Source organism: Oncorhynchus keta, chromosome 1, assembly GCF_023373465.1.
Source record: "Oncorhynchus keta strain PuntledgeMale-10-30-2019 chromosome 1, Oket_V2, whole genome shotgun sequence".
NCBI classification, from domain to species: domain Eukaryota; kingdom Metazoa; phylum Chordata; class Actinopteri; order Salmoniformes; family Salmonidae; genus Oncorhynchus; species Oncorhynchus keta.
This window is the reverse complement of record NC_068421.1, coordinates 58,775,154-58,800,913: the sequence shown is the minus strand read 5'-3', so window position 1 is coordinate 58,800,913 and position 25,760 is coordinate 58,775,154. Positions and strand designations below refer to the sequence as shown.

Here is a 25,760-nt window from a genome sequence, read left to right as displayed (position 1 = left end):
CATCACAGCCATTGAACTGTGTAGTTGTTTTAAAATCACCAATGGCTTCATGGTAACATCCCTTAGCAGTTTCATTCCTGTCCTGCAGCTCGGTTCAAAGGGGATGACTATCTTCGATGTGTCTGGGCGGTTTATTATATAATCCACACTTGACCATGTTTAAAGAGATATTCAATGTCTGATGTGTTCTTGTTGACCCATCGACCAATCACGCCCCTTGTTCATGAGGCTTTTGAAAAGCTCCCTGGTCTTTGTAATTTAATCTGTGTTTGAAATTCAATACTTGACTGAGGAAGTGAAATGTTACTGAACTAATTTAGGCTTGTTTAAACAAACGGGCTGAATACTTATGCAATGACTATTTTTTTCTATAAAAAATACAATTGAAATGTTCTTCCACTTTGATATAACAGTAGATACTGTATTTATCTTGAACCAAAAAAATGACAAATACATTTTAATCCCAGTTGGTAACACAATAAAATGTGATGAAATCCAAGGGGTTTGAATACTTTTGAAAGGCACTGTAGCTCTCAGCCTTACCTGAGGGCATGTCCACACTGGCGATGGGGATCTTGACCTGCTTGAGGGTGACTAGGATGCCAGCATAAGGCTCCTTCACGTCTGTGTGGTCAGTCTCTGGCCCCAGGATGGCATCGATCACCAGGTTATAGGCATCGTTGATCAGCTGCACCTGAACACACAACCCAAACTCTGATCAATATCTAGAAAAGAGCTCTACATTATTCTCCCAGCTCCAGCAAGCTCAGCCGGGGCCAAATCCTACAGTGAGATGCAGGTGCTCCACTCATGGTGCACTTGCATAAATCAGTTACATTTGCAAATGTCAAGCTCAATTCAAGGATGAATGTATCTAGAAATGTCTTTATAGTCCTTTGTGATGTTGCTCACCTCTGTTGGGAGATAGGAGAGGAATGGGATGTCCATCTTCTCACACTGAACTGTGAAGTCCTGATGAATGGTGTTAGGAGTGCGTTTGGGATAGTAGATGGTGGGCTCGTACTCCTTTTGGAAGGAAGGAGAGAGGCGAGAGGGGAGAAAGAGGGAGAGCGAGCGAGGGGTAGGTAAAGAGAGAGATCGAGCGAGAGAGAGAATGACAGAGAGGCACTGCAAGTATATCAAAATGAAGTATAGCAATGAATACATGCCCTCTAACAAGGAGAACATTTATGAGAGGATGTACGTTGCTGTTTTTCCTGCCCTCTCTCTAGTCTGTCTGTTTATCTATCCAGCCCTGATTTACTATACACAGACTGACAAGGCTCCCCTCTGAGTAGCACAGCACTGTAGGCCTCTAGCCCTCAGGTCTGGAGGATGACTGAATTAGACCTCCGTGGTTAATGATAGACGTTTATGGAAAGCCAGACACCTGTGGCTTGTGTTGTTAAACAATGGACACCCGTGATCTCCACTGCTAATGGACGTCAATCCCAGCAATTAATAGTCTATGTGAAAGGGCCTCAGTGTGCTGCTGCTGTGCTTTCAGTGGAAGGCCTGGCTGGTTAGATGGTTGCGTAAGGAGGAGGTACTGTAAACTAGGCAGTGAGAGGTTCAGGTCTCTCCATCTCTGACTAACTGGCCCTGGTCAGATTCAGATGGGGAAGTGGTCTGTCACTCCAGACGTCAGTCCACACGCTCCTGAGAGACATTAAACCAATCAGACCTCAACATCGGGCCAGAGAGGCCGGGGAACGGACTACTGACGCCATCTTTCGTTGCTGCAGCTAAAGTACCCAGAGAGAGATGTCCCCTCTGGGTTGGCAGCGACCCCTCTGTGATCTCCTAGTGCCCTGACCTAGAAGAGGTTACATCATCAACGTCATACAGACGTACCTCAGGGACGGAGGCACCGTCAGGATGCTCTCTAGCGTCAACAAGCATCATGGAGCAGGAATACATGAGACATGAGGCCTATGACTACAGGTTACAGACAGGTCACAAGCCTTTTCCTGTTGATGTTAAGCATTCCCGATATTGAACTTCCTCTCCCTGAAGGCTAGCATTCTGGGTTGGCCATGAAGGAGCATCATCCCTTTAGTCACAGTCCATTGAGATTCACGTGGTTTTGTCAAATTGGAAACAAAGACCACATTGTTGAATCTCGGGGATTCATGTGTCATGTGATAAACAACTTGATTCTTTCAGACGTTGAGGCCAAGGTGCTTTTTCTTCACTAGAAACATAAAATAACCACATAATCTTCTGAAAGAACTGTGGAACATCATGTGCATCCTCCCTTGCGTGCGTGAACAACAAGCTGGACTAACGTTCACGGTCATAATGAATCATATTCAGACTGAATCTGACCAAAATGAACTTTGACTCTTGGAATATTTGTCTTTTCCATATGCAATATTTTGGTTTGGCATTTAACAGTGGAATGAACCAAGGATGCATGCTAAACACATGCTAGCTCGGTGAACACGGACGGCCAGCTCAGGGCCGCGGTGCAAATCAGTCCGGCTTAGTTAATTTGCTCCGGGGCTAAATAGTCAGCTACTCTCTGTTTAATCTAATCTACAGTTCCCAGATCAGAGCTAAAGACTATGGTCTTATCTGCTGCGGTGCACTGCCTCTAAATCCTGAACTAGCAAATCCTGCAGGGAATACGAGTAATGCCACGGTCAGGGATTCATCGACCGATGATACCCAGTCGCTGCCCCAAAAACTTCACAGACAGTCATCTTACAACTTTAACAGATTCTGTGAACATGGTTTTAATCAGAGATATTGACACTTCATAAATCTGGCATCTCAGACACATATGGAGACATATGGTTATATAGATCCATTCCGTTCCAAGGCAGGGAAACCAAAGCACGTCTATGGTTTCCACCACATAGAATAAAGATGGTAGATTTTCCTCAGTAGATCACTGGTAAATCCTTGTTCAGATTGTTTTTACTTAGTGTAATCGTCTGTAATATTGCAATTAATGCATTTACACCACAGAACAGCATTATCCACAGTCATGCAAACTAATGTGACCATGACATCATGTTACATTACCGCTGCCAACTGTAAACAGACAGTATTTAACGAGGGTAACGGTATTTAATGAGGGTCACAATGAAATGATGTCATTGACATTTTCAATCCCGTAATGGATCAATTAATCATGACTCAGATTACTATTTATGGGAGTTGAAATGAAAATCTCCTAATACTGCAATTAAACCCAGTGAACCATTTGTTAACTTCTAACTATTTTCTGATATTGTCCACATGGCCATGTGTGTGTGATGCCTGGCGGGTGAAGTCTATTGTGGTATACTTACGAATATGCGCAGGTGGCGGGCACACACCAGGCCGATGGAGCCATTCTGGTCAGGACCACAGACCACCAACACTGTCGGCTGCTTCTTAGCCAGGGAGGTCAGAGGAAAGGCCTGGAGGGAGGTGATTGAGTGAGTGACGGATAGAGGGAGGGAGGGAGACAGAGAGTGAGACAGACATCACCAACTAGCCTAGCAGACTCATTGTCCAGTGGACGGGTCATTCTATCCGCGAGGCTGACCTTCCATCACTGTCAGAGACTCTCTCCTTCGCGTGCCAGGAAGTCCATGCCATGGCCAGGGGAAATGGCACCCAGGTCTTTTTTTAAAGACAGACAGCCCAAAACGCATTAAAATAACCCTGACAGGAATGGAAACAATACCAGAGGCGGACGCCGCAGGATGCTCCCTTTAAATAACACACTACTTTCCATCAGGCCTGAGCCATGAGTTTCCCCACTAGGCCCTGGCATCTCCACCTCTCTGTTTAACAGGGGCACAGCACATATCCCAGTAAATCCCCTCACACGTCCTTAAATGAGGCAGCAGGTCTCTAACACTTTCCTGTTGACTTAAGTGGTCTAATCTTCCTCCTCACACTAGTGGAGGCTGGTGCGAGGAGCAATAGGAGGACAGGCTTATTGTAATGGCTGGAATGGAAAAATGGAACAGGGAGACAAACATGTGGTTTCCATATGTTTGATGTGTTCAATATCGTTCCATTCCAGCCATTATAAATGTGCCCATCCTCCTATAGCTCCTCCCACCAGCCTCCTCTGCTTCACACACACCTAAATAGAACCAGTGGGGGAGTGAATCATGTAGCTAGTGTTGCTAGCTACATCACAGCCAAGAGTGTCTCACCTCACCCCGCAACGCCTTCACCAAACCAAATGTTGGGTAAAGGCCACTATAACCGGAACTCTAAATGGAGGGGTACATTACAGTGCAACAAATGGAGCCGTACTCTAATTGCAGTATTCAATTAATACAGACTTGAAAGCATTAATTACAGTAATGATGCTGGGAGAGGGGAGACAGCAGCCATTATCTCTAATATAAATATTCTGTCTGGGAGCAGATACACTCTAAATTAGATGGAAGAAGGATGGTAATGACAGCTCAGGCCCATGAGTCGGAAGCGAGAGATAGGCTCCATTTTCTTATCTGCGTGGCTGAAACAGTTTCCTGGTGTATCTCCCACTGTGCAACAGGATTTTGGTGTGTGTGTCTCGATGTGATGACACCCTCTCTGACCTGTTCCCCCTGAGGTAAATGCTAAGGCTAATAAGCACAGTATAATGACCGGGCCATCTTTGATAGGAGTGGAAGTGGCATTCAATATGAACATACTGTGTAGTGGGAAGGCCGAGTGCCTTTTACAGTAGCTTTTAGGATTAGGATTGTTTTAGGATTAGGATTTTTGCAATAACAGAGTGATTAAAGAGCTAATGTCAATAATGCACATCCAGTGGGAAACCAGAAAAGGCTAGTTTTAGAGGAGCACGATAAACAGAGAAGCCAAACCCAGACCAGGTTATCTGTTAGGGCCCTTCCAAACCCAGACCAGGAGCTTCTATCTGGAGGAATGCTAATACAGTGCATTTGAAAAGTATTCAAACCCTTAGATTTTTTTCCACATTTTGTTATGTTACTATTTTTTTTTTTACAATTATAATAATTACAAAATCTCATCATTTTATCCACAATACCCCATCATGACAAAGCGAAAACAGGTTACCTTATTTACATCAGTATTCAGACCCTTTGCTATGAGACTCAAAATTGAGCTCAGGTGCATCCTGTTTCCATTGATTATCTATGACATGTTTCTACAACTTGATTGGAGTCCACATGTGGTAAATTCAATTGATTGAACATGATTTGGAAAGGCACACACTTGTCTATATAAGGTCCCACAGTTGACAGTGCATGTCAGAGAAAAAAACAAGCCATGAGGTCGAAGGAATTGTCTGTAGAGCACTGAGACAGGATTGTGTTGATGCACAGATCTGGGGAAGGGTACAAAAAAAAATCTGCAGCATTGAAGGTCCCCAAGAACACAGTGGCCTCCATCATTCTTAAATGGAAGAAGTTTGGAACAACCAAGACTCTTCCTTGGGCTGGCCGCCCGGCCAAACTGAGCATCAGGGGAGAAGAGGAAGGAAGTGACCAAGAACCCAATGGTCACTCTGACAGAGCTCCAGAGTTCCTCTGTGGAGATGGGAGAACCTTCCAGAAGGACCACCATCTCTGCAGTACTCCACCAATCAGGCCTTTATGGTAGAGTGGCCAGACGGAAGCCATTACTCAGTAAAAGACACATGACTTGGAGCCATGACTTGGAGCCTTCTTGGAGTTTGCCAAAAGGCACCTGAAGGCCAGGCACCACAGGCTAATAGGGATGTTTTTCCCTTTACTCTCATCAGACTGAAACGTTACCAGTTGAAAGTATACATGAATACAATATATTATTGTACAAGATAAGCCCTCCTTAAATGGCGCTAACCTGTTATTCAACACATTGCTTCAAGGCAGGTTTTTTGTTTTATTGTGATAAGACACTCAATGGTCAGACTTTTACAGATCAGTTTATCAAAATATTGTAATTTCATTTAATTATTCAAAAAATCTCGTCACATGTATAACGGATGCATATTTTGAATATATTTACACATAAAATGACACTTAAAATCAAAACGACACAAGATCAATATTTTTTTTTTTAAGCCTCTGTAAATATGACTATAAGACCTAAGACCCTGTGTGTGGAATAATGTAAATGCACGTCCTTTGAAGCCTGAGAAATGAATTGTGGCAGGGGGAATATGTCATTTTTAGAAAATGGTTGATAAAGATATGCTAATGCAATTAAAATGTACTTTCCATAAATATGACAATTTATGACACATTAATTGAACTCTTATGTATAGATATCTTCTAAACGGACAAATAAGCATCAAATATACATTTGACAAATACATTAGCACATTTGATACATTTGTTTCAAGCAATATAGCATATGCTTTGAATACTGGTCTGTTGGGCAGTTCTGGGCAAATTCTCATATCACTTTACTCAATTTGTCACATACAATGATTTTTTTGTATGGCTGTTGAAATGTGCAGAGCATTAATCAGCTATACCTGCCCCATATGTAAGGCCCTCTGAGTTGTTGAAATGTGCAGAACATTAATCAGCTATACCTGCCCCATATGTAAGGCCCTCTGAGTTGTTGAAATGTGCAGAACATTAATCAGCTATACCTGCCCCATATGTAAGGCCCTCTGAGTTGTTGAAATGTGCAGAACATTAATCAGCTATACCTGTCCCATATGTAAGGCCCTCTGAGTTGTTGAAATGTGCAGAACATTAATCAGCTATACCTGCCCCATATGTAAGGCCCTCTGAGTTGTTGAAATGTGCAGAACATTAATCAGCTATACCTGCCCCATATGTAAGGCCCTCTGAGTTGTTGAAATGTGCAGAACATTAATCAGCTATACCTGCCCCATATGTAAGGCCCTCTGAGTTGTTGCTGGTGCCTCTTTACTCTCTTGACTGTGTCATGGGACCTGCGCCTACGCTTGGCACACTCCATTGAAGAAAAGTCAGCTCTCGCAACATGCCTTGCATCCTCCTCTCTGATTGCTTCCAGTGTCACCAATGTGCTGTCAAGCCACAATTTGTTCATCACATTTGATATAGCAGTGGCTCCCTCATTGAACGTGGTTACTGCCATACTGCCTGCTCCGTCAATATGACTTTTGTCCACAAAGACAGTTTTGGGGCATCGCAACCATATTACAGAGCTCAGACAACCATTTGCATTCTGGGTTCCTCCATGCTACATTCTTTTGAGGATGTTATCATTTGACATCCTATGATATACAGGTACCATTTTCTGTGCAACCTCTCTGTGACAGGGTGGATCTTCACTATTTTGTAGGGCTCGTTGGTGCCAGCACCAATGCACATACCTATCCCATAGTTGGAAGGGAATCCTCTCATGCCAAGTGCCATCAAATTTAGCAGTACGTCCAACTGGCGCACAACCGCAGATCATGTGTAACCACGCAAGCCCAAGACCCCCCACATCTGGCTTCGTCAACTGCGGAATCGTCTGAGACCAGCCACCCAGACTGCTGATGAAACTGAGGAGTATTTCTGTCTGTAATAAAGCCCTTTATGGAGGAAAACTCGTTCTGATTGGCTGGACCTGGCTCCCCAGTGGGTGGGCCTATGCTCTCCCAGGCCGGGGGGGTTTTACTTGGCTCATCGAGCTCTAGCGACTCCTTGTGGCGAGCCGGGTGCCTGCAGGCTCACCTCGGTCATCAGTTGAACGATGTTTCCTCCGACACATTGGTGCGGCTGGCTTCCGGGTAAAGCGGGCCGTCATGTTTTGGAGGATGCATGACTCGACCTTCACCTCCCGAGCCTGTTGGGGAGTTGCAGCGATGAGACAAGTCAGAAAATGGGGAGAAAAAGGGGGTAAAATAGGAATGAATAAATAAGATTCATGGGTAAAATGTATAAAGTGTAAGAAAAATACATACACAAGGATACACAGACACACACACGCCCCATTAATGAAAGCTGCACAGGATAATGAATATGTTTTACGAGGGACATGTTGACATATTGAACACATCCTGATTAGACAGAACAGGGACCCAGGGACAACACACTCCAGCGTTTACTGCTCCATGGAAGCGGAACATTATTTGTCTCCCCAGGTGTTGAAAGGCTTCCCAACCCAGGCTGAACACAGGCGCCGCTCCACACGCACTCCAGCCCAGATCACAGAGGAACACACCGGAGATGGACCCGTCATGGCCCGTGTGGTTGCTGCCGGGGGGATTGGATTTCTTTGGACGTATGGGGGGGGGAATTACTTGGTGAAAAATTAATCTATCTGGCAACTGCAACGACTGCAGTGAAATCATAAGGCCCTACTACTGCATTTTTCTTCAATAACAGTGATGTCATGCATGTGTGTGCAGAAGCCCCAGGCCGATCCGGGTCGAGCCAGGCGCTGTTTGTCTAGCTACGGTATGTGTGCTGCGGCTGTGTCCGCTCTGGCCATGGACCATTGGCTGCTGGTGATAATGGTGGTAAGGGGATGTGGTTGAGGTAATCAGACTTTCTCTCTCTCTGAAAGGAAAGTGTCTCATATGTATGGAATCTCAGGGAACATTTATCACACCACACTGGGTGCCCGTGGAGCAAACGACCGCAGGGTTAAACCAACCAACCATCTGGTCAAAGGAACCACGTGTGTTCCTGACAGCTCCACAGAGACACACTCCAGACACTACTGCTGCTACCGCTGACTACAGGCAGTCTGACTTGGAGAACTTACACACACACACACACACACACAACCAGACAAACAAGCTAAAAACAGACACATGACACATAAGCAGACACATACACGTGCTAACACACACACACACACACAAACACACACACACAAAAGGGACTGATAAGGGGCATGTGGACTTGCCAGACTGGCTCCCAGCTGCGCAGATTAGTCTCTCATCAGACAATCAGGCCAGATAGAGCCTCTGTTCACTGATGTACCTCTGGGTTTATGGAGCAGAGACACAGCATTGTTGAGGGGGACAGTTCTCCCACAACTGTAAATAAACACCCACACTCACAGTTTTTTCAAGAATACAGGGCCTCCCGGGTGGCGCAGTGGTTAAGGGCGCTGTACTGCAGCGCCAGCTGTGCCAACAGTGTTCCCTAAATCTCTATTCACGGTTCCTAGCTATTAGAAAGTTGCATGGGTTTGAAATACTATTAATACTATTAGGTGGAACAGCATCAGAATCCTTGGAATGAGGGATGGATGAAATGGATGAATGGTCCCAAAAAATGTGATTCTTGGAGAAAGAATAAGGTACATACCTTGGTGATGGCGATGGCACAGGCGTGCCCCCATATCTCTATGAGCTGCTGCTGGCCAAACCTGTAGTCCCTCAGCAACTCTGTCTCAATGGCTGCTGTCTCCACTTTACTGTAAGGGAAACACAACACCGAGCATTAGCATCATCAATCAGATTCAGTCAATCACAATTCCATTATATACTGTACGGCAGCACTGTTTATGCATCTCTCAGCAAACTGGAAATAAACCTCAAAAACACATGTTGCTGTGTTGCATGTTAGATTAAATGCTTGGTTGGGGATTGTCTGAGGCCTGAAGTCTTTCCGGTACCAACTTTAAGTTTATGAAGTAGGTATTTACATGGCTCTGAAAGAGGGTGCTGTCAGGAACAAAATGATTGGCACCCTTGATAAAGATGAGCAAAAACAACTGTATATAATAATACAAATACTGAGTTATAAAATATGCTCATTTTTAACTAATATAAATTGCTCAGAGAAAGAGATTTAAAAAAAAAGATAGGAGTAAAGATTATTGGCACCCCTTTTTTTCAGTACTGCAGCACCCTAACCTTGCGAGGCACCCTAACCTTGCGAGGCACCCTAACCTTGCGAGGCACCCTAACCTTGCAAATCTTTTTCTAAAATGTCTAATGAGATTACAGAAGACATTTGGAGAGATCTTAGGTCATTCCTCCATACAGAATCTTTACAGATCCTTGATATCCTTCGTCTGCGCTTATGGACGGCCATCTTCAATTCAAACCAAAGGTTTTTAATGGGGTTCAAGTCCAGAGACTTTTTTCAATTAACTATTTCTATGTGGATGTTGATGTGAGCTTGGGGTTGTTGTCTTGCTGGAAGATCCACTTGCGGCCAACTGCCAGCCTCCTGGCAGAGGCAATCAGGTTCATGATGCCGCTGACCTTAACAAGGGTCACAGTACCAGTGGAAGCAAAATAGCCCCATAACATCAAAGATGCCACCACCATATTTTACCGTAGGTATGAGATACTTTTCTGCATAGGCTTCTGTTTTTCGACACCAAAGCCACCATTGGTGTGTGTGGCCAAAGAGCTCTATTTTCATGTCATCTGACCATAGCACCACTTGGAGTTTGATAAACGGCATTTACACTTGGATTTGAACCGCTGCATGGTCAATTATGAATTAGGTAGTTGCATGGCTCTGAAACAGGTATATGTAAAAGGCTTAAAGTTAAAACAGACCGTAAACTGATGTCAGTATACTGGGGTGTGCTGTTAAACCAGAGAGGGAAAGGGAGCATTGAAAACCGATCCTACAGTAGCTACATGGCACCGCGTGTGTGCCGTATGTGCCTCATTTATGTGTGTATGTGAATTCTGGATGCATTGTTTCTGTGCTATTTGTCATTCTGTGCATGCTGGCTGTGTGACTAATGCTCCTGTATCAGAGCAAGGGAGGTTGGTCTGCTGGTTTGACCTGTCAGGTTTTAGTCTGACTGTGTGTGTCACAGGTCAGGACAGGTGACAGGGACACTGCTACTGATATGTCCCCTCTCATCCACTACGTGAACAGATCCTATAAGGCAAAAAAAAATGGCTTGTGTTGTCTGCACGTGAGCTGCTGTAGGCACACAGAAAGTACAGTATTCCTTATCACACTAGGGACACCTGGTGGAGAGCTGGAGTACTACATCACAACTTTCTCTTGACGACGATGGAGAACATTATAATCGAAGCATATTGTATGATAGCATATCAAAATAGACGTGTTTATAAGGTATTTAACACATTTTATTAGAGTGAGAATTGATCGATGCAGTCACAACATTCTAATAACAACAGTCAGTAATGTCGATGTCCTATTTGCCCAACTGTTCGCAGATAAAAAATAAATAATGTGTTACCAAGACAACAGATCCATTTAGGTTGCATGAGTTCAGAAGAGAAAGGGAGAGAGGGAGAGAAATCAATCACATCAATATACTGTGGAAGCAGAGGGATCTAACCATTTCGAACCTCTCCAGCTATAGAGCTAACGGTCAGTTTCTGTGTGTGCGTGTTCGCACGCGGGTGTGTCACTGCTGCTTGCACATGTGTGTCACGTGTTTGCCTTTAAGGCGGCATTTGTGTTTCCAGCAGTATTTTTGTTTACAGCATAATCTGTGTCAGTTGATGCTTTGCTCTCACACATACAATATAAAGGAGTACAAATAATCTCTTCTTCTCATAACCTTTTTCATCCTCCATTTGTGACTACAGAGACAATCTAAAGCACGTAACAGCATTAGGACTCAATTCAAGCCATAGCGTTGAAGATATGCTTTATAGCGCGATTGACAATTAATGGCAATCGCACAGTCGCAGAGATTGCATTCAAGGTAAATGCTGCATAAATCGGATCAATTGGAAATTACTTTTAAATGTGATCCGAACTACAATGCAGATGTTCTGTGCTATGGATTGAATCGAGCCCCTTGGCAGCTCAACAATGACCTTAGAAACTCAACAATGACTAAGGAGTTTGTCTCTGATGTCAAACCTTATTCAGACTTACATCTTATGACTAAACGCTTTAATAGTTATTTCAGGTCCTCAACAGCTGAAAGTCATATGTTGAAAGCATTTCAAACGCTATCACCCTGGCAGACAAACCCCACATTCACATCTCCTAACCAACAAAACAGATGGTGAAAAAACACAATCCGAAGAAAATAAATAGCCTGCAGGCTAACAATACACAGGCATCATAAACTTAACCTTCTTTCATCATAACCAGAACCTTCATTTCACTGTGACTAGTTGAAGGCCAAAGGTTGGCCCAGCGTTCCCTTCTCTTGTGGCTCTAGGATCACTGTGTTAAAACCCACCTCGTCCAACAGGGCTTTTGGCATTTAGCTCAGCCAATAGAGCATCACAGCTGTCACCCAGGGCTAGCCTGGGGCAGACTGCCTGGCTCACTGACACATGATGGTCTTTTACAAAGATCACCTTTGTTCACTATGTTGGATGGATGCTCTTATAATAGGACTATAGTACTTTTACAGTAAGCTATGGAGTAGAATTGATCCTTGGTCACTGCCTGTAGGCTAAATAAAATGTAAAGCTAACCCTTGTCACCTTGGTTAGATGTTGCCCGTAAGCACCAATTTAGGGTCAGCTAACCCTCACCCAATCCTAACCTTAACCATTAGGGTGGGTGGGGGGCATAAAACTGACCTCAGATCTGTGTTAGTCTGGGGAACATCATCCTACCCCACTATTTACAGTTCTCTTGGTAGTGAGGAGGTATCACCACTAGGAAGCAGTGTAGAGCATTACAGAATGCAAGACCCCTGATCATGGCATCTAGACCAGGCCAAATGGCACCCATATTGAGTGTGCTGGTTCGACAGAATTCAATATAACTTATTGTATCTCTTTAGCTGGGTCAATCATGAGACAGAACTCCCTGTAGTTCATGTTCCCAGTGAACAGAAAACACACAGTACTGTAGTCCTTCAAAAAGTATGTGAACCCTTCGTAATTACCTGCATTTTGGCATAAATTGGTCATAAAATTTGACCTGATCGTCATTTAAGTCACAACAATAGACAAACACAGTCTGTTTAAACTAGTAAAGCACAAACAATTATGTATTTTCATGTCTTGATTGAACACAACGTGTAAACATTCACAGTACAGGGTGGGAAAAGTATGTGAACCCTTGGATTTGATAACTGATTGACCCTCCTTTGGCAGCAATAACCTCAACCAAAGGTTTTCTGTAGTTTTCTGCACAACTGTCAGGAGGAATTTTCAACCATTCCTCTTTACAAAACTTTCAGTTCAGCAATATTCTTAGGATGTCTGGTGTGAATCGCTCGAGGTCATGCCACAGCATCTCAATCGGGTTGAGGTCAGGACTCCGAATGGGCCACTCCAGAAGGCGTATTTTCTTCTGTTGTAGTCATTCTGTTGTTGATTTACTTCTGTGTTTTGGGTCGTTGTCCTGTTGCGCTTCAATTGGTGGACAGATAGCCTTACATTCTCCTGCAAAATGTCTGAAATAAACTTGGGAATTCATCCATCGATGATAGCAAGCTGTCCAGACCCCGAGGCAGCAAAACAGCCCCAAACCATGACGCTCCCTCCACCATACTTTACAGTTGAGAGGAGGTTTTGATGTTGGTGTGCTGGGCCTTTTTTTCTCCACACATAGTGTTGTGTGTTCCTTCCAAACAACTCAACTTTATTTGAATCTGTCCACAGAATATTTTGCCAGAAGCGCTGTGAAACATCCAGGTGTTCTTTTGCAGCAAAGTTTTTTTTTTGGACAGCAGTGGCTTCTTCCGTGGTGTCCTCCCATTAATACCATTCTTGTTTAGTGTTTTACATATCGTATCCTCGTCAATAGAGATGTTAGCATGTTCCAAAGATTTTCTGTACCTATTTAGCTGACACTCTGGGATTATTCTTAACCTTATTGAGCATTCTGCGCTGTGCTCTTGCAGTCATCTTTGCAGAACAGCCAGGAGAGTAGCAACAGTGCTGAACTTTCTCCATTCATAGACAATTTGTCTTACCGTGGACTGATGAACATCAAGGCTTTTAGAGATACTTTTGTAACCCTTTTCAGCTTTATTCAAGTCAACAATTCTTGATCTTAGGTCTTCCCTTTTTTTTTCGAGGCATGGTTCACACCAGGCAATGCTTCTTGTGAATAGCAAACTCAAATGTTGCTGTGTTTTTTATAGGACAAGGCAGCTCTAACCAAGATCTTCAATCTTGACTCATTGATTGTACTCCAGGAAAGCTGACTCCTGATAGGCTAATGACTTCTCCAAAAGCTATGGATACACATACTTTTTCTAACCTACACTGTGAATGTTTAAATTATTTATTCAATATAGACAAGAAAAATACAATCATTTGTGTGTTATTTGTTTAAACACACTGTTTTTGTCTTGTTGTGATTTAGATCAAGATCAGATCAAATTTGATGACCAATTTATGCAGAAATCCAGGTAATTCCAAAGGGTTCACATACTTTGTTTTGTTGCCAGTGTAGCAGCAGCAGAGACCGTAACAAGCTGGAGAGTCCCAGTGTTGCACCCCTCCCTTCCTCCCCTGGAGTCTCCATTAATTTCCCTGTGTGTGTGGTGGCCAAAGTGTCCCCATGGTGTGGCGTTGCTCCACGCCACTCAGGCTTTGGCTCAGGGTGCTCAGCTGTGAACAATTGCCTCTTAATGAGCCTGTTTACTTCCACAGCCCCAGCCTGAGGGGAACAGACAGACACACATGCATGTATGCGCCACAAGTACACACAACTTCTCAAACACACACTCACTAGCATTTGTATTAGGGCTGCTTGTAAAACACTTTGCTTCCACGTCATTCCAACAACGACATGTAAACGTACAGTAGGGACTACACACAAAACACACACAATTAAGACTGGGTGGACCACATGACTCAACATCACAACATTCTCTCTAATGCAGTGCTTCCCAAATTGTTTGTCATAATTGGGGAACATCCCATGCAATTCTACACATTTTGCCATGTCTGGTATATTCCTGGATTATCTGAGTGACTCAAACATCAAATGGGCTAGAAAGCCAAGCTAAAAAACATTAGCAGACATGGTCTAGTTGATCAAATGGACAATTCTATAAATGGCTCTCTAAGGTCTGCAATGAATGACATGACAAGAGAAACTCCTGATGCACTACCCAATTTTCGAAATTACACTTTGTGCATTCTATTATTACAACTTTCAAGAGTAAATTGAAAGCCCGACTGGGTTAAAAAAATGTGTTTTTTTTCCTTAAGATTTGTTAATCTCCCCTACCTCTCCACTAGGGCTGACCCCAATTAGTTGACTGGTCATTTAGGCTGTTGGTCGAGACTGTTTTAGTCGAGCAGTAACAAATATACACTGCTCAAAAAAATAAAGGGAACACTTAAACAACACAATGTAACTCCAAGTCAATCACACTTTTGTGAAATCAAACTGTCCACTTAGGAAGCAACACTGATTATCAATCAATTTCACATGCTGTTGTGCAAATGGAATAGACAACAGGTGGAAATTATAGGCAATTAGCAAGACACCCCCAATAAAGGAGTGGTTCTGCAGGTGGTGACCACAGACCACTTCTCAGTTCCTATGCTTCCTGGCTGATGTTTTGGTCATTTTTTTAATGCTGGCGGTGCTTTCACTCTAGTGGTAGCATAGCTCATCCAGGATGGCACATCAATGCGAGCTGTGGCAAGAAGGTTTGCTGTGTCTGTCAGCGTAGTATGTAAAGAAAAACAGTATTTAATAAGAATTTTTCATTCATTCAGATCTAGGATGTGTTATTTTAGTGCTCCCTTTATTTTTTTGAGCAGTGTATATAAATACCTGTCAAAAGTTTTAGAACACCTACTCATTCAAGGGTTTTTCTTTATTTTCACAATTTTTTGTAGAATAATAGTGAAGACATCAAAATAACACATATGGAATCATGTAGTAACCAAAAAAGCTTTAAACAAATCAATATAATTTATAATTCGAGATTCTTCAAATAGCCACCCTTTGCCTTGATGACAGCTTTGCACACTCCTGGTATTCTCTCAATCAGCTTCACCTGGAATGCTTTTCCAACAGTCTTGAAGGACTTCCCACATATACTGAGCACTTGTTGGCTGCTTTTCCTTTACTCTACGGTCCGACTCATCCCAAACCCTCTCAATTTGGTTGTGGTCGGGATTGTGGAGGCCAAGTCATCTGATGCAGCACTCCATCACTCTCCTTCTTGGTCAAATAGCCCTAACACAGCCTGGAGGTGTGTTGGGTCATTGTCCTGTTGAAAAACAAATGATAGTCCCACGAAGCCCAAACCAGATGAGATGGCGTATCGCTGTAGATTGCTGTGATAGCCATGCTGGTTAAGTGTGCCTTGAATTTCAAATACATCACAGACAGTGTCACCAGCAAAGCACCCACACACCCTAACACCTCCTCCTCCTCCATGCTTTTTGGTGTGAAATACACATGCAGAAACCATCTGTTCACAAAGACAAGCCGGCTGGAGCCAAACATTTCCAATTTAGACTCCAAACCAAAGGACACATTTCCACCATGTCTAATGTCCATTGCTTGCCCAAAACAAGTCTCTTCTTCTTATTGGTGTCAGCAATTTGACCATTGCCTGATTCATGCAGTCTCCTCTGAACAGTTGATGTTGATATGTGTCTGTTACTTTAACTCTGTGAAGCATTTATTTGGGCTACAATATCAGAGGCTGGTAACTCTAATGAACGTATCCTCTGCAGCAGATGTAACTCTGGGTCTTCCATTCCTGTGGTGGTCCTCATGAGAGCCAGTTTCATCGTAGCGCTTGATGGTTTTTACGACTGCACAAGTTCTTGAAATGGTCTGTTTTGACTGACCCTCATGTTTTAAAGTAATGATGTCTTCACTATTATCCTACAATGTAGACAATTGAAAAAAAAATGAAGAAAACCCCTTGAATGAGTAAGTGTTCTAAAACTTTTGCGCCTATCTCAGTGAACTAATTCATTGCGGAGGCATAGACTAAAAGCCCATTTATGATTGCTCTGGAAATGTGGTCAGAGGCTCCATATGGAGGGTGTGACGAAAATGCGGAGCCTCCAGAGGCACGCAAAGGGCAAATCGAGCGCGGTACCGCATCGCCATGCGCCTCACAAATGTTGTAACAATGCGGAGGGCTCTGTTTAGCTCCGAGTTGATATGATTGGTTGACGGTATTTGGGGGCGATACACCCTGTATAAATACAAACTCATTTCCTTGACAACTGCTCTGCGAAGTGCAAGAAGTATGAATGCCCTGACTTCTGCTGAGGCCTCACCGTAAATGGTGCATGTCCAACGCAATAGTGGAATTGTCCATGCGTCCAGATGCACAAATGCACTTCTCTCTCCAGAAAGCGCTCTCTCCCGCCAATTTGTGCACATTCATTGTTTCATAACTTCGTGTGAATTGTTTGCGTTTGATTGTTAGTGTATATCAATTCCCCATTACACATATCACCTGTAGTAGATATATCGTTAATTCCTAATCTACAATGTTTGTTACTTTGGTTACGGGAATTTATTTTAATTGATTCAATATTATTATTCCAGTCTTCCTGTTCTCTTTGTCGGAGTGGACACATGCCACACTTGTGAAAAACAAGTTTTGTTTTATTTCGTTCACGCGTTGTCAATGTAGTCATTGTCTTTTGTTTGGAGCGCTCCTGTCAATGTTGAGCAAGGGCGGGGCGCACATATAGAAAGAATTACGCCAATAGTTGACCTGGCCTGCGAGCAAATGTAGGCAAATAAAATGTGCACATTTGGGAATCTGATAGTGGAGCTTTTCAAAGTTGTTTTCCTCACCTCAAACAGCAAGCAAATTAAGTCTTTTTACATCCATTGAGAACGACAATAATTTGTTCCACGATGTATTTGAAAAATCTTTCAAACTCTCTCCCTTTCGATACCCACTCAAATCCCATGCACTGATCCAGTGGAAACATCATGAAATAGGCCTACCTGAGTACTTCTTATTAGTGCTCGACTTGTAATGAAATAGGTTCCGGTTGCAGACAGGCCACGCAGACAATGTGATTTACAGGATTTTTATTTATATATTTTTTAAATTAGGTGATTTTCTACCTGCAGGCTGCAATATTTTTATTTGTTTGCTTCATGTAGGTTGTTTTTTTTACCAGTGGAGGCTGGTGAGGGGAGAATGGCTTATAATATTGGCCATAATGGAGTGAATGGAATCAAACAGTTTTCATGTGGTTGATACCATTCCCTTGACTCCATTCCAGCCATTGCATACCATTTCAGACATCACTATGAGCTGTCCTCCCCTCAGCAGCCTCCACTGATTTTTACATAGTTGGCAATCGAAATTACAACCAGAAAAAGTGTCATTTTCATTTAGATTTGGATAGACTTTTGATTAACCACACAACAATGACTTTGACATATGTTTCTAGAAATTAAATTAAACTGTTTCACGAAAATGTTCATATGAAAACCATAACTGGCGTGCAGATTGGTAGAAATGGTAAGAAAAATTGACATTTCACATGAGAATGGCTGTTGACAAAGATCGTACTTTTTGGAGAAATGTCCTCTAGTCTGATGAAACAAAAGTAGAACTGTTTGGCCATAATGACTATCCTTATGTTTGGAGGAAAAAGGGCTAGGCCTTAAATGGTTGATTTATGTGCAATCTTACTGGAAGCAATATCCTTGCCTGTGAAGACCTTTTTGTGCAAAGCAATGATGACTGCATGTGTTTCCTTGCAGGTAACCATGGTTGACAGAGGAAGAACAATGATTCCAAGCACCACCCTCCTTTTGAAGCTTCCAGTCTGGTATTCGATCTCAATCAGCATGACAGAGTGATCTCCAGCCTTGTCCTCGTCAATACTCACACCTGTGTTAACCAGAGAATCACTGACAATGATGTCAGCTGGTCCTTTTGTGGCAGGGTTGAAATGCAGTGGACATTTTTATATTTGTGTCATTCTCAAAACTTTTGGCCACGACTGTAGAAACTGCTTCTCCAATAGAAATCCCAAATCACGCTTGTAGGCAATGTCATGGTAACGTTGGCTCGCTAAACTCATGCACAGAAACAACACGTCACCGGGTCTAACGGCCGTCCCGTGACGAACTGCGCATGTGCATGCCATTAAATCAACAGGCACTCCTTCGATATACACTGCTCAAAAAAAGAAAGGGAACACTTAAACAACACAATGTAACTCCAAGTCAATCACACTTCTGTGAAATCAAACTGTCCACTTAGGAAGCAACACTGATTATCAATCAATTTCACATGCTGTTGTGCAAATGGAATAGACAACAGGTGGAAATTATAGGCAATTAGCAAGACACTCCCAATAAAGGAGTGGTTCTGCAGGTGGTGACCACAGAAGACTTCTCAGTTCCTCCACTTATCAGGAAGGCTGATGTTTTGGTCACTTTTGAATGCTGGTGGTGCTTTCACTCTAGTGGTAGCGTGTGACGGAGTCTACAACCCACACAAGTGGCTCAGGTAGTGCAGCTCATCCAGGATGGCACATCAATGCGAGCTGTGGCAAGACGGTTTGCTGTGTCTGTCAGCATAGTGTCCAGAGCATGGAGGCACTACCAGGAGACAGGCCAGTACATCAGGAGACGTGGAGGAGGCCGTAGGAGGGCAACAACCCAGCAGGAGGACCGCTACCTCCGCCTTTGTGCAAGCAGGAGCAAGAGGAGCACTGCCAGAGCCCTGCAAAATGACCTCCAGCAGGCCACAAATGTGCATGTGTCTGCTCAAACGGTCAGAAACAGACTCCATGAGGGTGGTATGAGGGCCCGACGTCCACAAGTGGGGGTTGTGCTTACAGCCCAACACCGTGCAGAACGTTTGGCATTTGCCAGAGAACAGCAAGATTGGCAAATTCGCCACTGGAGCCCTGTGCTCTTCACAGATGAACGCAGGTTCACACTGAGCACATGTGGCAGACGTGACAGAGTCTGGAGACGCAGTGGAGAACGTTCTGCTGCCTGCAACTTCCTCCAGCATGACCGGTTTGGCGGTGGGTCAGTCATGGTGTGGGGTGGCATTTCTTTGGAGGGGGCCGCACATCCCTCCATGTGCTCGCCAGAGGTAGCCTGAATGCCATTAGGTACCTAGATGAGATCCTCAGACCCCTTGTGAGACCATATGCTGGTGCGGTTGGCCTTGGGTAGCTCCTAATGCAAGACAATGCTAGACCTCATGTGGCTGGAGTGTGTCAGCAGTTCTGCAAGAAAGAAAGCATTGATGCTATGGACTGGCACGCCCGTTCCCCAGACCTGAATCCAATTGAGAACATCATGTCTCGCTCCATCCACCAACGCCACGCTGCACCACAGACTGTCCAGGAGTTGGCGGATGCTTTAGTCCAGGTCTGGGAGGAGATCCCTCAGGAGACCATCCACCACCTCATCAGGAGCATGCCCAGGCGTTGTAGGGAGGTCATACAGGCACGTGGAGGCCACACACACTACTGAGCATCATTTTGACTTGTTTTAAGGACATCACATCAAAGTTGGATCAGCCTGTAGTGTGGTTTTCCACTTTAATTTTGAGTGTGACTCCAAATCCAGACCTCCATGGGTTGATAAATTTGATTTCCATTGATAATTTGTGTGATTTTGTTGTCAGCACATTCAACTGTGTAAAGACTGTGTTATTTTAGTGTTCCCTTTATTTTTTTGAGCAGTGTAGTTTGTTTTTGACAAATGAAAAGTGGTCAGTTTGTCACTTTCACGAGGTTTGAGCAATAACATGTTCAACTACTTAAGACGTTGACTCTAATCTAGGTTGTGCCTTTAGATTTCCAGAAAATTATAAACTAAGGAATAATTGTAAAAATTCTCTCATCGACCCTATATCTGGTCAGCGGAGTCTGCTTCGGAAGCGTTCTCGGAATATCGCGACGTTGGGCCACTGGGTTTAGAAAGTTTGTGCTATTAAACCTGGTGTCCCTCCTCTCTGTCTTCCTCTCTGTTCCTTCTTTCTGTTCCTCTTCTCTGTCCTCCTCTCTCAACCTCCACTGCCCTCTTTTCTGTCCTGATCTGACCCAACACATCAGAGAATAGCCACATCACATGTGGTAAAAGAGAAACAAGTTAAAATGGAGGAGCGTGTGGTGGACACAGTATGTGGATGTTTCCGGTAACCCCCCTTTCTCTTTCTCTCTCTCTCTCACTCAGAGGGTTCTCTCTCTCTCGCTCAGTGTTCTCTCTCTCTCTCGCTCAGTGGGTTCTCTCTTCTCTCGCTCAGAGTGTTCTCTCTCTCGCTCAGTGTTCTCTCTCTCTCTCTCTCTCTCTCTCACAGACTGTTCTCTCTCTCTCTCGCTGTTCTCTCTCTCTCTCGCTCAGTGTTCTCTCTCTCTCTCTCTCGCTCAGTGTTCTCTCTCTCTCTCGCTCAGACTGCTCTCTCTCTCGCTCAGACTGCTCTCTCGTGCTCAGACTGCTCTCTCGCTCGCTCAGACTGCTCTCTCTCTCTCGCTCGCTCAGACTGCTCTCTCGCTCGCTCAGACTGCTCTCTTGCTCGCTCAGACTGCTCTCTCTCTCTCGCTGCTCAGACTGCTCTCTCGCTCAGACTGCTCTCTCTCTCGCTCAGACTGCTCTCTCGCTCGCTCAGACTGCTCTCTCTCTCTCTCGCTCGCTCAGACTGCTCTCTCTCTCTCTCTCGCTCAGACTGCTCTCTCTCTCTCGCTCTCTCTCGCTCGCTCAGACTGCTCTCTCTCTCTCTCTCTCGCTCGCTCAGACTGCTCTCTCTCTCGCTCGCTCAGACTGCTCTCTCTCTCTCGCTCGCTCAGACTGCTCTCTCTCTCGCTCGCTCAGACTGCTCTCTCTCTCGCTCGCTCAGACTGCTCTCTCTCTCTCGCTCGCTCAGACTGCTCTCTCTCTCTCGCTCGCTCAGACTGCTCTCTCTCTCTCGCTCGCTCAGACTGCTCTCTCTCTCTCGCTCGCTCAGACTGCTCTCTCTCTCGCTCGCTCAGACTGCTCTCTCTCTCTCGCTCAGACTGCTCTCTCTCTCTCGCTCAGACTGCTCTCTCTCTCTCTCGCTCAGACTGCTCTCTCTCTCTCGCTCAGACGGCTCTCTCTCTCTCGCTCAGACGGCTCTCTCTCTCGCTCGCTCAGACTGCTCTCTCTCTCGCTCGCTCAGACTGCTCCCTCTCTCGCTCGCTCAGACTGCTCCCTCTCTCTCGCTCGCTCAGACTGCTCCCTCTCTCTCGCTCGCTCAGACTGCCTCTCTCTCGCTCGCTCAGACTGCTCTCTCTCGCTCGCTCAGACTGCTCTCTCTCGCTCGCTCAGACTGCTCTCTCTCTCTCGCTCAGACTGCTCTCTCTCTCGCTCAGACTGCTCTCTCTCGCTCGCTCAGACTGCCCTCTCTCGCTCGCTCAGACTGCTCTCTCTCTCTCGCTCAGACTGCTCTCTCTTTCTCGCTCAGACTGCTCTCTCTTTCTCTCGCTCAGACTGCTCTCTCTCTCTCTCTCGCTCAGACTGCTCTCTCTCTCTCTCGCTCAGACTGCCCTCTCTCTCTCGCTCAGACTGCCCTCTCTCTCTCGCTCAGACTGCTCTCTTTCTCTCTCGCTCGCTCAGACTGCTCTCTTTCTCTCTCGCTCGCTCAGACTGCTCTCTTTCTCTCGCTCGCTCAGACTGCTCTCTTTCTCTCGCTCGCTCAGACTGCTCTCTCTCTCTCGCTCGCTCAGACTGCTCTCTCTCTCTCGCCAGCTCAGACTGCTCCCTCTCTCTCGCTGGCTCAGACTGCTCCCTCTCTCTCGCTCGCTCAGACTGCTCCCTCTCTCTCTCTCGCTCAGACTTCTCTCTCTCTCGCTCGCTCAGACTTCTCTCTCTCTTTCGCTCGCTCAGACTGCTCTCTCTCTCTCGCTCAGACGGCTCTCTCTCTCTCGCTCAGACTGCTCTCACTCTCTCGCTCAGACGGCTCTCTCTCTCTCGCTCAGTCGGCTCTCTCTCTCTCGCTCAGTCGGCTCTCTCTCTCTCGCTCAGACGGCTCTCTCTCTCGCTCGCTCAGACTGCTCCCTCTCTCTCGCTCGCTCAGACTGCTCTCTCTCTCTCGCTCGCTCAGACTGCTCTCTCGCTCAGACTGCTCTCTCGCTCAGACTGCTCTCTCGCTCAGACTGCTCTCTCGCTCAGACTGCTCTCTCGCTCAGACGGCTCTCTCTCTCTCTCGCTCAGACGGCTCTCTCTCTCTCGCTCAGACGGCTCTCTCTCTCTCGCTCAGACGGCTCTCTCTCTCGCTCAGACGGCTCTCTCTCTCTCGCTCAGTCGGCTCTCTCTCGCTCAGTCGGCTCTCTCTCTCTCGCTCAGTCGGCTCTCTCTCTCTCGCTCAGACGGCTCTCTCTCTCTCGCTAAGACTGCTCTCTCTCTCTCGCTCAGACGGCTCTCTCTCTCTCGCTCAGACGGCTCTCTCTCTCTCGCTCAGTCGGCTCTCTCTCGCTCAGTCGGCTCTCTCTCTCTCGCTCAGTCGGCTCTCTCTCTCTCGCTCAGACGGCTCTCTCTCTCTCGCTAAGACGGCTCTCTCTCTCTCGCTCAGACGGCTCTCTCTCTCGCTCAGACTGCTCTCTCTCTCTCGCTCAGACTGCTCCCTCTCTCTCGCTCGCTCAGACTGCTCCCTCTCTCTCGCTCGCTCAGACTGCTCTCTCTCTCTCTCGCTCGCTCAGACTGCTCTCTCTCTCTCGCTCGCTCAGACTGCTCTCTCTCGCTCGCTCAGACTGCTCTCTCTCGCTCTCGCTCAGACTTCTCTCTCTCAGACTGCTCTCTCTCTCTCGCTCAGACTGCTCTCTCTCTCTCGCTCAGACTGCTCTCTCTCTCTCGCTCAGACTGCTCTCTCTCGCTCAGACTGCTCTCTCTCTCTCTCTTTCGCTCAGACTGCTCTCTCTCGCTCTCGCTCAGACTGCTCTCTCTCTCTCTCTCGCTCAGACTGCTCTCTCTCGCTCAGACTGCTCTCTCTCGCTCAGACTGCTCTCTCTCTCTCTCGCTCAGACTGCTCTCTCGCTCAGACGGCTCTCTCTCTCTCGCTCAGACGGCTCTCTCTCTCTCGCTCAGTCGGCTCTCTCTCTCTCAGTCGGCTCTCTCTCTCTCGCTCACCTCTCTCTCTCTCTCTCTCGCTCAGTCGGCTCTCTCTCTCTCGCTCAGTCGGCTCTCTCTCTCTCGCTCAGACTGCTCTCTCTCGCTCGCTCAGACTGCTCCCTCTCTCTCGCTCGCTCAGACTGCTCTCTCTCTCTCGCTCGCTCAGACTGCTCTCTCTCTCGCTCGCTCAGACTGCTCTCTCTCGCTCGCTCAGACTGCTCTCTCTCGCTCGCTCAGACTGCTCTCTCTCGCTCGCTCAGACTGCTCTCTCTCGCTCGCTCAGACTGCTCTCTCTCGCTCGCTCAGACTGCTCTCTCGCTCGCTCAGACTGCTCTCTCGCTCAGACTGCTCTCTCTCTCGCTCAGACTGCTCTCTCTCTCTCGCTCAGACTGCTCTCTCTCTCTCGCTCAGACTGCTCTCTCTCTCTCGCTCAGACTGCTCTCTCTCTCTCTCTCGCTCAGACTGCTCTCTCTCGCTCTCGCTCAGACTGCTCTCTCTCTCTCTCGCTCAGACTGCTCTCTCTCTCTCTCGCTCAGACTGCTCTCTCTCTCTCTCGCTCAGACTGCTCTCTCTCTCTCTCGCTCAGACTGCTCTCTCTCTCTCGCTCAGACTGCTCTCTCTCTCCCGCCCAGCCTGCTCTCCCTCTCTCGCTCAGACTGCTCTCTCTCTCTCTCGCTCAGACTGCTCTCTCTCTCGCTCAGACTGCTCTCTCTCGCTCAGACTGCTCTCTCTCTCTCTCGCTCAGACGGCTCTCTCGCTCAGACGGCTCTCTCTCTCTCGCTCAGACGGCTCTCTCTCTCTCGCTCAGTCGGCTCTCTCTCTCTCGCTCAGTCGGCTCTCTCTCTCTCGCTCAGTCGGCTCTCTCTCTCTCGCTCAGACGGCTCTCTCTCTCTCGCTCGCTCAGACTGCTCTCTCTCGCTCGCTCAGACTGCTCTCTCTCTCTCTCGCTCAGACTGCTCCCTCTCTCTCGCTCGCTCAGACTGCTCTCTCTCTCTCGCTCGCTCAGACTGCTCTCTCTCTCTCTCTCGCTCAGACTGCTCTCTCTCTCTCGCTCAGACTGCTCTCTCTCTCTCGCTCGCTCAGACTGCTCTCTCTCGCTCGCTCAGACTGCTCTCTCTCTCTCGCTCAGACTGCTCTCTCTCTCTCGCTCAGACTGCTCTCTCTCTCTCGCTCAGACTGCTCTCTCTCTCTCGCTCAGACTTCTCTCTCTCTCTCAGACTGCTCTCTCTCTCTCGCTCAGACTGCTCTCTCTCTCTCGCTCAGACTGCTCTCTCTCTCTCTCTCAGACTGCTCTCTCTCTCTCGCTCAGACTGCTCTCTCTCTCTCGCTCAGACTGCTCTCTCTCTCTCTCGCTCAGACTGCTCTCTCTCGCTCTCGCTCAGACTGCTCTCTCTCTCTCGCTCAGACTGCTCTCTCTCTCTCTCGCTCAGACTGCTCTCTCTCTCTCTCGCTCAGACTGCTCTCTCTCTCTCTCGCTCAGACTGCTCTCTCTCTCTCTCGCTCAGACTGCTCTCTCTCTCTCTCGCTCAGACTGCTCTCTCTCTCTCTCGCTCAGACTGCTCTCTCTCTCTCGCTCAGACTGCTCTCTCTCGCTCAGACTGCTCTCTCTCTCGCTCAGACTGCTCTCTCTCTCGCTCAGACTGCTCTCTCTCTCTCGCTCAGACTGCTCTCTCTCTCTCTCGCTCAGACTGCTCTCTCTCTCTCTCGCTCAGACGGCTCTCTCTCTCTCTCTCGCTCAGACGGCTCTCTCTCTCGCTCAGACGGCTCTCTCGCTCAGACTGCTCTCTCTCTCAGACGGCTCTCTCGCTCAGACTGCTCTCTCTCTCTCGCTCAGACGGCTCTCTCTCTCTCGCTCAGACGGCTCTCTCTCTCTCGCTCAGACTGCTCTCTCTCTCTCTCGCTCAGACTGCTCTCTCTCTCGCTCAGACTGCTCTCTCTCTC

At 46.4% G+C, this 25,760-nt stretch overlaps 1 protein-coding gene across 1 annotated transcript in view; it reads right to left on the bottom strand.

Annotated features, from left to right (window-relative positions):
- The window catches only part of yjefn3 (YjeF N-terminal domain containing 3), an 87,811-nt gene that overhangs the window by 4,180 nt on the left and 57,871 nt on the right, over positions 1-25,760 (bottom strand). Inside the window, exons 2-5 of the mRNA XM_035779200.2 lie at positions 9,210-9,318; positions 3,300-3,410; positions 913-1,026; positions 544-694 (exon numbers count right to left, since the gene is read on the bottom strand). Of these exons, the coding sequence (XP_035635093.1) occupies positions 544-694; positions 913-1,026; positions 3,300-3,410; positions 9,210-9,318 (485 nt within the window). The remainder of the gene's footprint in view (positions 1-543; positions 695-912; positions 1,027-3,299; positions 3,411-9,209; positions 9,319-25,760) is intronic.